The 13691-nt window shown below is 37.1% G+C and overlaps 1 protein-coding gene across 5 annotated transcripts in view; it reads right to left on the reverse strand.

The window, feature by feature from the left end:
• FBXW7 (F-box and WD repeat domain containing 7) overlaps positions 1–13691 on the reverse strand; it is a 172712-nt gene that overhangs the window by 75763 nt on the left and 83258 nt on the right. Inside the window, exon 4 of one of the 5 annotated variants that reach the window (XM_026088220.1) lies at positions 2346–2411. The exons of the other annotated variants lie outside the window; for them this stretch is intronic. Coding sequence (XP_025944005.1) covers positions 2364–2411 — 48 coding nt within the window. The 3' untranslated portion in view covers positions 2346–2363. Of the gene's footprint in view, positions 1–2345; positions 2412–13691 lie in introns of those variants that run through there. 5 annotated transcript variants of the gene reach the window in all.

Raw genomic sequence — 13691 nt, forward strand, 5'->3', positions numbered from 1 at the left:
GGAATTAACTTCAGTCCTTAGCCTGGAGATACATTAATTACAATCAGTGTCAAAATGACCCCAACATATAATGATATTTCAAACATGATTAGAAAACTAAGAATTTCTATCAGAAGCAATCTTATACAATTAGATGAACCATAGTCACAAATGGCACTGATGCAAAAGATCTTGTCACAAGCTAAAGGGATGATGGAGCCCCACTTTAATTTGTACAATTTTTTTTTGCCATGTGTAGTGTCTGTATTAGATAATCTAACTTATTTCTTGTACCAATGTGAGCGTGAACTGCAAATAAGTGTCAAGCTTACACGTCTAATACATGAAACAAAGAGAAGATTATCATAGTTTAAAACAAATCCATTCCACCTAAAAAAGAAAGGTGCCCAAGCATTTATTCTGGATAATCCTCAAGGTAAGAGAAGTGATACCAACTGTGAGAGTTCTGCCTAGAGATAATAGAACAAGGGCAAGAAATGAGACGGGATTTACATGTAATGTTTTAATACTTAAATTATTATATTTAAACTTAAATGCACATATTTTAAAAATTAATTAATAGCTGCTGTATTTCTGTATTTCTTCAACTTCATGGTTTATCTGCTTTAATTAAGAAATTAGGCTAGCAAGTACAGATAATTCCTTTTTTCATTAAAGGAGGCGCGTGGGCAGGAAGGGCTTACCAGAACTGCATGCCGCATAAGCGGAGAGCAGGGGACAGGAACAGTGTGGGTGTAGACAGGCAGGAAAGAAGAGATACGCTTCAGAAAAACTATGTAGACAGAACAGGCACTAGACAGTTGAGGACTTGTTTGATAGTTTGGTAGCTAGACAGGATTTGGAGGTGGGGAGGGAGGACAGGGGAGAGACTGAGGCCATGAAAGAAGAAGCAAGAATTCAATCTGAAATTTCACTGACAACGAACCACAGGAAAAATGTGAGATGGCATGTAGTAGTGCTATAGCAAATATGTTAAAATTGCAAACATTCTTGCCAGCTGCTGCTGTTATCATGAGAAGTAATCTTGTGTAGGGTTTATTAATAGCAGCATGCTTTGGAAAAGACAGCCATTTGGACTTACAGACACTGTATCATGCAGATTCACTTTAAGCTACACAATCTAAATTTATTAGTATTAGTAAGTGTACCTAAATACAGAGTCAGTAGGAAATAAAATGGGACTAACAAAATACAAAAAGTACCTTTGTAGCACCTGTTCTGCCATTCTTTTTCAATTTTTGGACAGAAAAATTTTGGTGGGAGAGCATCCTTAGAAAGAGAGCAGTATAATATTACATATGGAGTACTGATCTATAAACCAAAAAACAATTTTCTGTTTCTAGTTGCTAGAAAGATGTCATGTTTTGACCCCCATTTTGTCTTATGCCTTTCATCTCTAAGCGGTAAGCTCTCTGTGCAGGGACATTTTCATGCACAGCTTTTGGGACATTATTATTATAGCATTGGTAGTAAAGCTTCTTAAAAAAAGTATGCTTTTTAAATSCATGAATATATACCTACCTAGAAACATCTAAATCATGAGGAAAGATCCCACATAATACCCCATAAAAAGAAGTATGTTGCAAGCAATCACCTTCATTATAGGCTATCTGATATAGCCTACATTAGCCTACAGAATATTGACTACAGAAAACAAGGTCAACTGCAATTCTAACACTCCCAGAGAGAGGTACACATATTACAATATCCAGTTTCAAATTCTAATATTTAAGTATTACAGATGTCTAAAAATAAGTCTTTACCTACATGAGTCTCCTCCATGCAGGTTGCTTCMTTTTTTGCAGCTTACAAATAAAATTCTATCTACCATCTTCCACATGAAAAGCAACAGAGCATATATAAGCTTGAAGTATCTAAAATAGCAGTAAGAGACTATGGGAGAAAGGAGCATGAATTACTAATTACAGCAGTGAGATGGGACAAAGCAGAGTCTAAGACACAGGTCGGAAGAAAATCACAGGCTGGGCAAGGAAACTGGGAATGAAGCGGGAACTCTGGTCTGCAGAGTGGAACTACTCAAACCGGCAGAGCCATCCTTCCCCAAGCGTCATGGCTCATCTCAGAACGATAACCCACTGCCGCGCCAGTGGGCAGAGCCCTAAGAAGGGGATGTGAGGCTACGACCCCACTTACGACTTGCCTGGGTATCATTCTAGCTCGGTTTAACTTCCAGTCAGAATCTGGGAAATGCTGGAACAAAGATTGCCAGTTAGAATTAATTTGCCGCCCTCTTTGCGTTTCTTTGTGTTACGAGGCAGTCTTGACACCGTCAGGTATTTCTTCCCCGCAGAGGCTCCTTTCCTCATACCTGAAACGGATCTGCCCAGGAAACTAGGATGGCTTCATTTGCTGTGCAAGGACCGAAAGCGTTTACTGAACGACACAAGGGACTGCAAGAAGAGAAAGAGATTTGTGGTTAAGGCAATGAGGCTTCAAAGCCTTAAATGAAGTACTTCATTTCACATTTCATAAACTCCCCTCAGGCGTGATCAGACATTCAGCACAGAGGCTGGCAGGTCAGTTCAGAGGGGCCCTGCCATGCCCCCCTCTGCCTTTTCCTTGCCAGATGCCACAGTCTCCAGAGCTTGAGATGGCGGCAAAACAGACGATAAACCAGACTGAATTCAAGCAGATAAAGAGCTTTCACAAAGTCAATCCAGCATGTTTAAACAGCTCAACTTTGCTAACAATAGCRTTTTCTAAAAACATCTAAATAACTGGGCACAAATTGCCCAGGCAAGCTTAATTCTGACACTTCCTAAATTTAAGTGATTTGACTTCGTAATCTTCACAACATGCTTTTAGCATGTGCACATGCATATCAGTCTGGAATAGAATAATATCTTTCACTGCATGAGAGATGGAAGCTTTAAATCCATCAAAACCACAAAGAAAAACATTTAGGTAGTGTTAAATATAAATGAGTTTCTTGCTGCCGCTTTTATCTCACCTAGAAATAGCACAATTTAAATATACAAGCAATTCTCAAAGAATCATTATGGTGACAGAGGATCACTGAATATTCTGAAAAAAAAACAAAAAGAAAAAAAAACAGTCTGTGGGCTATGACATGCTGCAGTGGAAGCCTAAAAAAAATTGTAAGCAAGTTGTCAGATTGTCCAGGTATTTTTGACCCTTCTTCAGTGCAGCAGGTTGGACTAAATCTGCACCGTTTGGCTAGCAATTTTCTTTTTTCCCATGGGACACAGGGAGCAGCTGCTTGAGCAGCAACCTAAGCTGCCTCCTACGAAGGGCTAGCTGAAGCCCAGAGCTCTTGCCACGTCCCACAGCCAGGGAGGGCCGGGCAGGAAGCATGCTTCCGTGCGTGTACCACTTTACCGGGCCACAAACACACGCTGCATCTGCCTCCATCCACGGGCTTACGGGGAAAGCGATGGATTTTGGTCAGGCTTGGCAAACCTTGCGCCTAGGAGAGCACAGGGGCCCCCTCAGCCGAGTCAGTTTGMGCCACCCCGAATTGATCTCACATTAACTAGGTAAGGGAGGTTCTCACCAGCTCTCGTTTCCGATCCCTGTTTTGCTCCCTCTCAAGTACAGGACAGTCAACTGGTTTGTGAGCCCGATAACAGAGATAATTGTAGAAAGAAAGAAAAAAGGAGAGGGGGAGAAGATAATCTTCAGACTGCCACTGCTCCATATTGAGAAAATAAGTAACATATTGCCTTTCTTCAAGGCTACCACCTCACGCAGGATGTGAGAGGAGATGAAAGGCACAGGAAGAGAGCATTGGGGAGCAGAGATGCTGCATATACTTAGAGGGAAAAAAAAGAAATAGTTCATTAATCAAAATTATTTGTATTTCTATATGAGACTTTAGTCTCATTCCAAAAGTCTTCCAAAACAAAGCTCCAAAAATAAAAAAAACAAATACTGTAAGTTATAGGGTTAACAGAATGAAAAGTAAAACCTCTACAAGGCTGGCTTTACAGAGAATATTTTGATATCCAAAGTAAAGGACACACTCCCTTATGGGGAACAAGCATAGGTACGAAAACAAATTTCCTCTCATTTGCCTCATGTAGACATTGACCCTAAAGGCTAAATCAGCTTTAAAAGAAAATAATTTCTGACAGCTACCTGAAGAAACTTCTTACCTCTAGTGGCCATAATGAAAGTTCCCTGCCACAAAACCCAGAACCAAAAAGTCTCTTGAACACCCTCAACATGTGGGAGCGCTCTTATTTGTCTGGTAACACTCTCATATTCCCCACAATTTTATTAAAAAATATATATATATATATATACACACATACATATATGCATACACACACACACACTTTTTCTTTACTTTGTTCTGACAGTCTCCTCTTACCAAGTGGTAAGGAATTTGGGGAGGGGGGGATTTTTCTTTTTTGAGTTTAAGGGAAAAATACTTTGGTTCCTTTTCATTGTACTCAGGACCTGATCCAAAGTCAGCTGAAATACAGGGCGGTATTTTCCCTGGTTAGGATTGGAGAATAAATCATTTCAGAGAAGCCTGGACTGCTTTCTGGTCCATTAAATAACAACTTACTGTCATCCATGAAATTATGTGCTGAAATTATATGATTTGTTGCAGAAAAATCAGGCTTACTTTTTCCTGAAGATCAGGATGGACTAACTGGCTAAACTGCTGCCACAAGCAGGTAGATCTGACTGCCCAAAGAGCGTTTTGATTTTTTTAACATAGAAATGAAGGAATAAAGAAACAAGTCCAAGTAAGTAAAGTTTATGCATAAGACACATTAAGAGTGGAAATAATTAGAGCCAGAAAGAGCCAGAGGGAGGAAAAGGAACTGCAGTCTGATGTGGAGTACTCTACTGCAGTAGCAAGCTGACCTATTCCACGTGCAACGTACAAGACCAGTGAATGCTCTTAACAAATTAAAAATACAGGTAGGTATGCTTAATGCTTAAATGCTCAATCCTATGTTCAGCATACACACAAACCCATCCTACAGAGGGAATCATTCTACAAATCAAGAGTTGACAAATTACCTAACTTTGGTAGGATACATTTCAGGTAAGACTACATGCATATGGTGCAACTATTCTCATGAAATGGTACAGTATAATAATTGGCTGTTTCTGAAAGCACAGGCATTGGAAACGGATACATTTATTACCCCAACTTCTCTAGCTTAGAATACCACAGGGTGCATATTAAACCCATGCTTTACAACAATTCAGTGCTACTTTAAGCCACTTGAAATAGAGGAACGTTGCAAGCACACAWGTCATTTTCACAAATGCTTCAGCTTATTACCACTTCTTAAAAATATGAATCTAAAATGAGGAAATTATACAGCAACTAAGAGCAGTAAGTACTGAAATTTTTAATAACATGGAAGACTAAAGAGGGAAGAAATCATTTTTAAAATATAACTTTTGAAATAGTTAAGAATTAGAACAGTTCAGAAGCAAAAAAATGTTTCTTTTGTTAGAGGTTTAAGAGCTAAGGCAAGAATCACACCATTCATTTAGAGTCAAGTTTTTAGCAATCTGAAGGTATTCACCATGACACAAAACACAGCACTTGATTTTTGAACATACATAATATGCATGACTATCTTATAAGTATGTTCAGTGATCAGCTGCAGCTAAATCACACTCAATAGCTAAATGATATGACATCCGAAATGTGTACTAGTTAAAGGACTTTGTTGCTTCTTCATATTATACGGCAAAATCTACTTCAGTGTCTACAAAAGATACGTTAATAGCTAAAAAGCGGACCACAGTTGTGTCTACGTTTAACAACACAGCAATGTTTTCAGTGACTGTTTTGAAAGAATTTATACATTTATTTTGTAAGTACAATACTTTTAGAGCTACGTACTACAGTTGTTTTCAAGTGCTAAAAGAAGAATGCTAAGTAATACTATTTTTAACTCGATTCAGATTAGTAGTATTGCAGACAAGTGTTTTAACTGCATGAGCAAACTGACAAAATACATAAGGGCAAACTGTTAAGTCTTGTGACCATTTATAGTACGCTACTTGATAGAAGCCAAATATAACCAATGCAGAGGATGCAGAAGCTATTAATCGCCAGCTCTCATAGCGGAAGTATTTTTACTCCCAAGGATCACAGTACACATTTTAAAGATGTTTTGGTTGGTTTAATGTACAATTAAGGAGGTGAAGAAATGAGTTCAAACAAGGAGAAGGCTGAAAACTTTAAGTCATGCCAGTGTTTGAATGGCATAATTGTACATCTGCCATTAAAAAAAATAGGTGTTAGGACTGGTGTATTACAAACTCGATAATTTGGAAGCAAACTGTAACTAATTTTACAAAGCATATCAAGATTAGGTCTGGACATTAAACACTAAATAATTCAATGCATTTCTTTTTAATATAAAAAAGTAGAATTTAAGAAAAATTTAACAGTGGCACATCAGTGAAGACTATTTGTATCAGAACTCACGTTTTACATGAAAATACTTCCTTGGTTCCYGGTGCCTTTAATAAAATGATAAACTTGTGTAACAAAAGTACTGAACCTTTCATCTGTTGATACCCAAAAAGGAGTTTTATTTTTTAAATAAGAAAATAGGTTTTGAAACAATAGAAAATTAGAATAGTGTGGGGGGGTTTTTTGTTTTGTGGTGGAAAGGTTTTTTCTTTTGTCACATAACAGGTTTAGGACAGTTGAAGGCAAAAAAACAGCAGAGTTAATTTACAGTCTAATATTTAGAAAATTCAAGACACCCATTATATGCACTACAATCCATGACACATTTGGTTACTAAGTACTTCTGAAAAACACGGCTTGGAAAAAAAAGGACAACGCAGACTGCATATGCAACGCACGCAGGCACGTACACGAAGAACGCGCCCGATATGGCAGTCACTTCGAGTGATACACAGGCTTCGAGGACGTTACAAGGAATGAAAGCAAAGGCGGAGCTCCTATCTTTGCTGCTATCAGTGGCCATCATCTCAAGAATTACTAGTTTCATAAGACACATGACAATTAGATAAGTTAATGATACCTTAGCTGGTAAAATATAAATTTCAGTATTATTATTTTCTAGCTTAGTCCTAATGGTAAAAAAAAAAGCAGATGTTGAACGCCTTCTCAGAACCCTATTAGATCTAAAATCTCTAAGTCATTAAACTGACTGCTTGAACGTGATCTAGGGCAGGACAAGGGAGCGATATGGTGCCTGCTTTGGAACAACAGAAGGTCTTCAGAGAACTGCATTTTAACTGATTTTTCATATATTTGGTGATACACTAAAATGTATTTCACACTACAGAAAATAAGACATATAAAACATTAGCATTAAAGTTTTGACAGTATAATATATTAATATAGCCACTACTTTCAGAAAGATTTGTGAAAAATACGTATATATCCGCTAAATTTAAAGAAAAGCATTTTCTTCTTCCTCTATGTTGCATACTGTCCAAGACAAACTAAAACTATCCAAACACAAATTTCAAATGCTTATTTTTCAAGAAAATAGCTCTCAAATCATACCTTAGATTTGAAAGCATAACTGTTAAAAAATAAGATTTACTTTATCGCTTTCAACATTATAAAATGCTCCTATTCACTGTTCAGTGAACACCCATGTATAATAGTGAATTTCTGAAAAGAATTACTTTTCTGAAATGTACACGATCCACTATAAAACAGACAGGCATACGCATGTTCTAATTTCTGCATTTCTTCAGGTTGATATCATTTTGCTAGCTTTCAATACATGCCATAGCTTTTACATATGAGAAATATTCTCACATAGACATTCAAAGCAACAAAGTAAAATCAAGATTTCAAGGGCAATCTTGTCAAAATTGTGATTTAACTGCATGTAAATTTACTAAAAAGAAGGAAAATTCTTTTGACATTTAGAAACAGCTAGCACATTTGCAAAAGCTGAGACAGATTTTAAAACTTTAGATTAATAAATGGAAGTAATTTTTGTTCAGTAGAAACAGAAAACTCAATGCAGTTTAGAGAAAATCCATTACGAAGAATAATAAATTTATTTATATTTTTATTGGAAAAAAATTGTTTCAAAAAGTAATAAAGAAAGGAATGGAGTCATGATATAAGCTGGTTTGAAAATATTTACCTTTTATTGAAAATTGTATGGTGTAAAGAGAACAAAATTTAAAAGACTCTTTTTAAACTCGTATCAGATTTTAAGAGCAACTTTATTCACACAGTTACTGAAGCTGTAGTATAAGACCTGTGGTAGTTTGTCAGGCTAGGATTGTCTATATATAAACTATATCTCAACCTCCACATAGTAACATGCTATTTTTATTTTCTGTAACAGCAAAAATGTTATCTCCATTATTGAGAGTTACAAAAGTATTAAAATTATGTTTTAAGAAGCTTTACTAAACACATTCAAATATTAAATAAATTTAAGATCTCTGAATTCTCTACTTTAGTACCCAACAAGTCACATGCGCCAACACAATTCAGAACTACATTCAATACATTTTAGTTCCAAACTATTTACAGCAGCTAAAATGGCGAGTAAAAGCTAAATATACACATATGGATATACCTGCTCTGTACAGCATTTGTCGTCATCTGCATGGTTAACAAATACAAAAGAATCTTTGCCATGTCTCTTTAAACAAGTAATACCTAAGACAACATGTGCAGATTTTAATTAATCTGAAGCACAAGTATTATGGAAATATATGACCCAAGGGCCACTCAGTGGCACCCCAAGGCAACACGCAGTACAGATACAAGTATCTCCTCATGGAATGAATGCACCATGACAAAGCACTCAACTACAAGCCAAGTGACCAAAACTCAGATTTTAAAGAACTTTATGCTTACCCGCCTACGGCAGAAGGGCAGGCCCTGGGCAATGATGCTGATGCTAAATATCTTCATAACAGTTTGGTGTGGTAGAGGTTCTTTGGCGCTTTTGAGATCAACAGGAACCAAGCCATGGTTTATGGCAGTTTTCCCAGGTTTGGACATTTTACTGTTCTTACTTCGTCAAGTCTACTAATAACGCAAGAGCATTATTAAAAAAACAGAAAACTTTGCTTTCAAAGTTGCATAATTTCTTTTAAAAATAAAACTTTTGGACTGGCGATCGAGCTCCCCACAGCTTGCTGCCTTTGTCTCTCAGCCTTCTCCTGCCAAGTGTCCTGACCTGTCTGCTGCTTAGTGAAGTGCGAGCTATCCTAGTATAGCCAGGAATTAAAGTACTAATGGGAAGGCAGACTGCTCCTGCCACTCACACGGCTGGTGGACCTCCCCTGCAATGTCAGAAGAACCCTTCTCTGAAAAGGGATCCGGACATTTATAACGAAGAATAAAATCATAACTGCCATGAGTTTTAACAACCACAGGCACTTACATATGCACTTGACAGGAAGGTTTTTTTTTTTTTTTTTTAAATGAGTTGGAGTTGTTCTTTCAGACAGGAAAAATGAAAATCTAATCCTCAAACAGCAATACTGCTATCACAGGGTCAATCCTACTGCTCTCCAGGCAAAGAGTTCTTCTAGAGTTTCAATAAAAACTGACGGCCAGTGACTAAAAACCTTACCAGGACTTTGCTATTTCTCATCCACTGTCTACAAGAAGACAATGTTGAAAGTCAAACACCAAGACCGAAAGTCAAAACCAAATAAACAAAAACCTTAAAGTCCCTCAAAATGAAGATATTGGCTTGAAAGAGCACGCTATTTTATTAGAAGTTAAGACTACTACTGTATTTTTGCCCACATTGTGATTTTTAGCTCCTTCTCCCCATCCCTCCTGACTTGTGTCCGGGTGCCCTAAGACCCCACTGAGCTCTGCTCCTCTCCTCCGGAAGTTCACACTCCCTCTCCCAGCGCTGTCCTGCCTGCTGCCCCGGGGAAGCGGCGTCCGGGGGCCCCCGGCTCTAGGCATGCCACAGGAACGGAGTCACCCTCCCCGTCCTGGGCACAGCGGGTTTGGAGATATATCTGCCCAGGCTCAGCACCACAGTGAAGGGACAGAGAAGAGCCCATTCCCTTCTCTGGAAGGCATGGGGGGAGAGAGCAAAGTCACCTTGAGTTTCTCAGCTCATTTTACTACCCCCTCCCTTCCTCTGAAAATAGGGTCCCCTGAAGGCAGTGGGGAGACACCTGCCTTAGCAGCAAGCCTGACCGAGTGCCGTTTTTCAGGAAGCGTGCAAGTGGAGAAAATGAGAAAAGTTCTTACCCCGCCGCCACAAGCTAAAACAGGAATATCTGTTGCTCAGGTCATCTGCAATTGGTTTGCTTCAATTTTAAATCATTTCTTGATCAAATTAGCTTTCTTACGCTGCTGCTAGGTTTCCACAATTCTTTTCAGTCCATACACATGAACACGTTTCTTAAAAACATATTCAAATTTTGAAACCTTTGAGCAAAACTGAGCAGGAAGAGACAAAAGCCTGTGAACACTTCTTATGAAATTGCTGATAAAAGACACAGAAAACCAAAGCCCTTGTATGAACTAAGTCAGTACAGCCCAAAACGCAGTGAATAAATGACCATTAAGAAATCTTACAAGTCCCTTTATGCACAGCCCAGCAAAGATAATTAACTATATAATTGTGTAAGGGCAAAAGAGGGAATGTAGTAATGCTCTAATGCTTGAAGCACAACACTGTAATTTGACAAAAGACAGCATTAAAATATACTTGTATTACCATCCCCACTTACCCCTTTGTTTCCCCTTCAAAAAGCCAAGCTGTAATCATGTTTAACTTGCACATATAAAGGGCCTCTCCATACTAAACATTTGCTCGTTAAATGCTTTTTACAAAAAAAAAAAAAAGCCTACAAAATTCCCGAATGCTTCATTTGGCGTGTGTGTATATATACATATATACACACACACACACACACACACACACGTATTAGAGTAAGCATTTACTTTTAACAGAATGCATTTCTCAGATAAACAAAAGTTCTTATTTCTTTACAACTACTGCATACAGAAACGCTGTGATAGAATGCTGGGTAGCACAGTATTTTCATGCACTTTGCTTTTTTCTTTTCTACTGTTCCATTCAAATGCCATTCAAAAGCACAGTTTAGACATACATTTTCTTATCTCTAAAAGACTCTATATTTCACTCTCTATATTTCATTCTATAAACTACAAAAAACAGYTTATCATTATCCTGTATTTAACAGTAATACCATCAGAACATACTTTACAGCTTCATTCTGAAGGACTTTATTTTATACAACAAATACTAGGCTTTCACCTGGCTGGAAGACTTTGGGAAAGTGTCTTGGGATCTGAATTTCACTCAGATGAGGAAGCCTCACTGAASTACACCAAAGAAGGGTAAATTGTAGCCTTTTATTTCTACTTTTGAAAGACTAAAGTCAAGAACAGAGCTGACAAATTAACTCATATGACCCTGATATGTCATTWAAAAAAAAAAAGCTACAAGTTCAACAAAGTTTTTTCATTTCTGATGCATAAGTTGCTATCATGATCATTCACAAAATTATAAGTTTACCTAAATTTATTAATATAAATGTAATTTGAAATGATCAGATACAGTGTGTGTATATGTATATATATATAGTTATTTCAACTTTGATAATTCACATTATTTCATCAGTAGACAATATTTTATCTATTTTCAGTACATAGATGTCACAGGCTTTTTTTTTTTTTTTTTTTTTTTTTTAAGAAATAAACTTAGTTCTAAAAGATTGTCTCAATGTGCAATTCCTAGAAAGAAAATTTGACAATGTGGCAAATCGTACTATTTTATTACCAAATATAAACATTATTAGTTGATATCAGAGCCTAATACCTTAGCAGTTTATAGACCTTCTTACTCACCTTCTCTTGTATTAGCACATAATTAAAGCAGAAAACAAGAACTTGACTATTTCAAGACAAATTTGGTCCATGTACAGTTGTACACACAACTGGGTATCAGACGAGAAAGAAGTAAGGCATTCTCCAAGCACCACTCACAGCTCCAATCTCCAGTCACAGATTATTCTCATACCTCTTAACAGAGTAAGCTTTAATAATCAGCCTTTCTTTTGTGGTTTGAGATAAGTGCCACCAATATGTCAGTTATTCCTCAGTAACTTCCAAAAGACTCACAAGTAACTATTTTAAAGTAATTCCATAGGGACACACTACTTGCTGAAAAAAAGTATCTGGTTTGCATTCAGTATGGTTCACTTTCCAAGTGGACAAAGCCAAAGCAAAATAAGGCTGTTTTGTCACACATGAAATTGCTGTGTTAACTTTCACACTTTTCCAGGTCAATATGAAAAAGCTTTGGTTTTTGTCTCTCCCATTTTTTTCCCCCTTTAGTGTTGAGTCTCCCAGAAAAAAAAAAAATCTTACACTAACAGACCAGATCCTGTTGGCCCAGTTTTGTTTCCACATATCCTTTTTTCTTCTTAGCCTTACTTTAGACTTAGTACCTGTTACGGACTGTAGGTATTATTAATTGTCTTTCAGTAATGTTCAAAGGGCCCAAGCTATGCTAGACAGCTATAAACATTTAAGAAGAGAAAGTCCTTAGCCTGAAAATATGCACACACTAATTTAAGCAGTAAGTGGGTGTAACAGGAAGACGAAAATGGAGAGGGTGTCAAGAATATACTGCATATACTAAGTATTTTTGTATTTATTACACATGTACTTCTAATCTAAGCTCTAACTGTAAAGCTTAAAGAACCACTTTGCATTTATCTTTAAAAGTTTGTGTTTTTTTATAATATGCAGAGTGAGAACATGTAAATTTGACAAATGTGAAGTTACAGAAACTTGAGCTTTGATGCTCTGTAACATTTCTCTGACAGCCTGTTCCTAAATAAATTGGGACTGATTTCCAATAATGCTCTTTTTAAGTGCCTGCCTGTCATTTTAATCTGAAGATCATGTTAGAAAATCAGATCACTTTACTTGGATGCATAAAAGTGCCCAGCAACTTGGGGTTGAAAATACTGGTTTGAGATTGTCATGTATTAAGTGCAGACTTAAGAATCCAGAAGACTGCTTTCTTTTCTGGCCAGCCCAGTGAAGAGACTTTATTGTAAAATAAAGGCAGGTAATAAGCAATAATAATTTTCCTTTTTATTTTCTAGTCTGATGTAGTTCAAAATGAACCCTTAACAGAGCTTTTTAGGAATTGTTTACCAGAAAGCAATACATACATGATACAATAAGAGTTACACGGGGGGCTAAATTAAACATTTCCAAGTATAGGAAGATTAAAGTGCAGAAAGCAGAACCCCAGATACTTTTCCCACAGCTCTTAACACTGGTGAACAGCTGCCCTCAAACGGATAAAGCAGAGCACTACAACACATTAGAAATCATCCTCTCAAATGAACATTCAGGTATTAAGAGAAACAGAACAACAGATTTACTCTTTGAATATGTTTGATAACATACTTCCTGAGTAATCTTTTCAGAAAGCTCTGCATAGAATGAATTAGAATTTACATTATATACAAGCCTTACTGTTCCTCTGATGTTCAGACTGCTCCTGACCCATGGATAGAAACAGTAAGAACCATTTTGTTAGCAAAGCAAGCCAGTCTTTATTGCACCGGTAACTATTCTTACACAGTGACCATGGTCACAAGTTTATTTATATGAAGGTTTTTTTAATACTACTCTAGGAATGGTTCCCAGGTGATATACTGTACAGCAGCCTGCTTTGTACAGGTAAATG

This window comes from Apteryx rowi, unplaced genomic scaffold, assembly GCF_003343035.1.
Source record: "Apteryx rowi isolate R43461 unplaced genomic scaffold, aptRow1 scaffold_76, whole genome shotgun sequence".
Classification (NCBI taxonomy): Eukaryota; Metazoa; Chordata; class Aves; order Apterygiformes; family Apterygidae; genus Apteryx; species Apteryx rowi.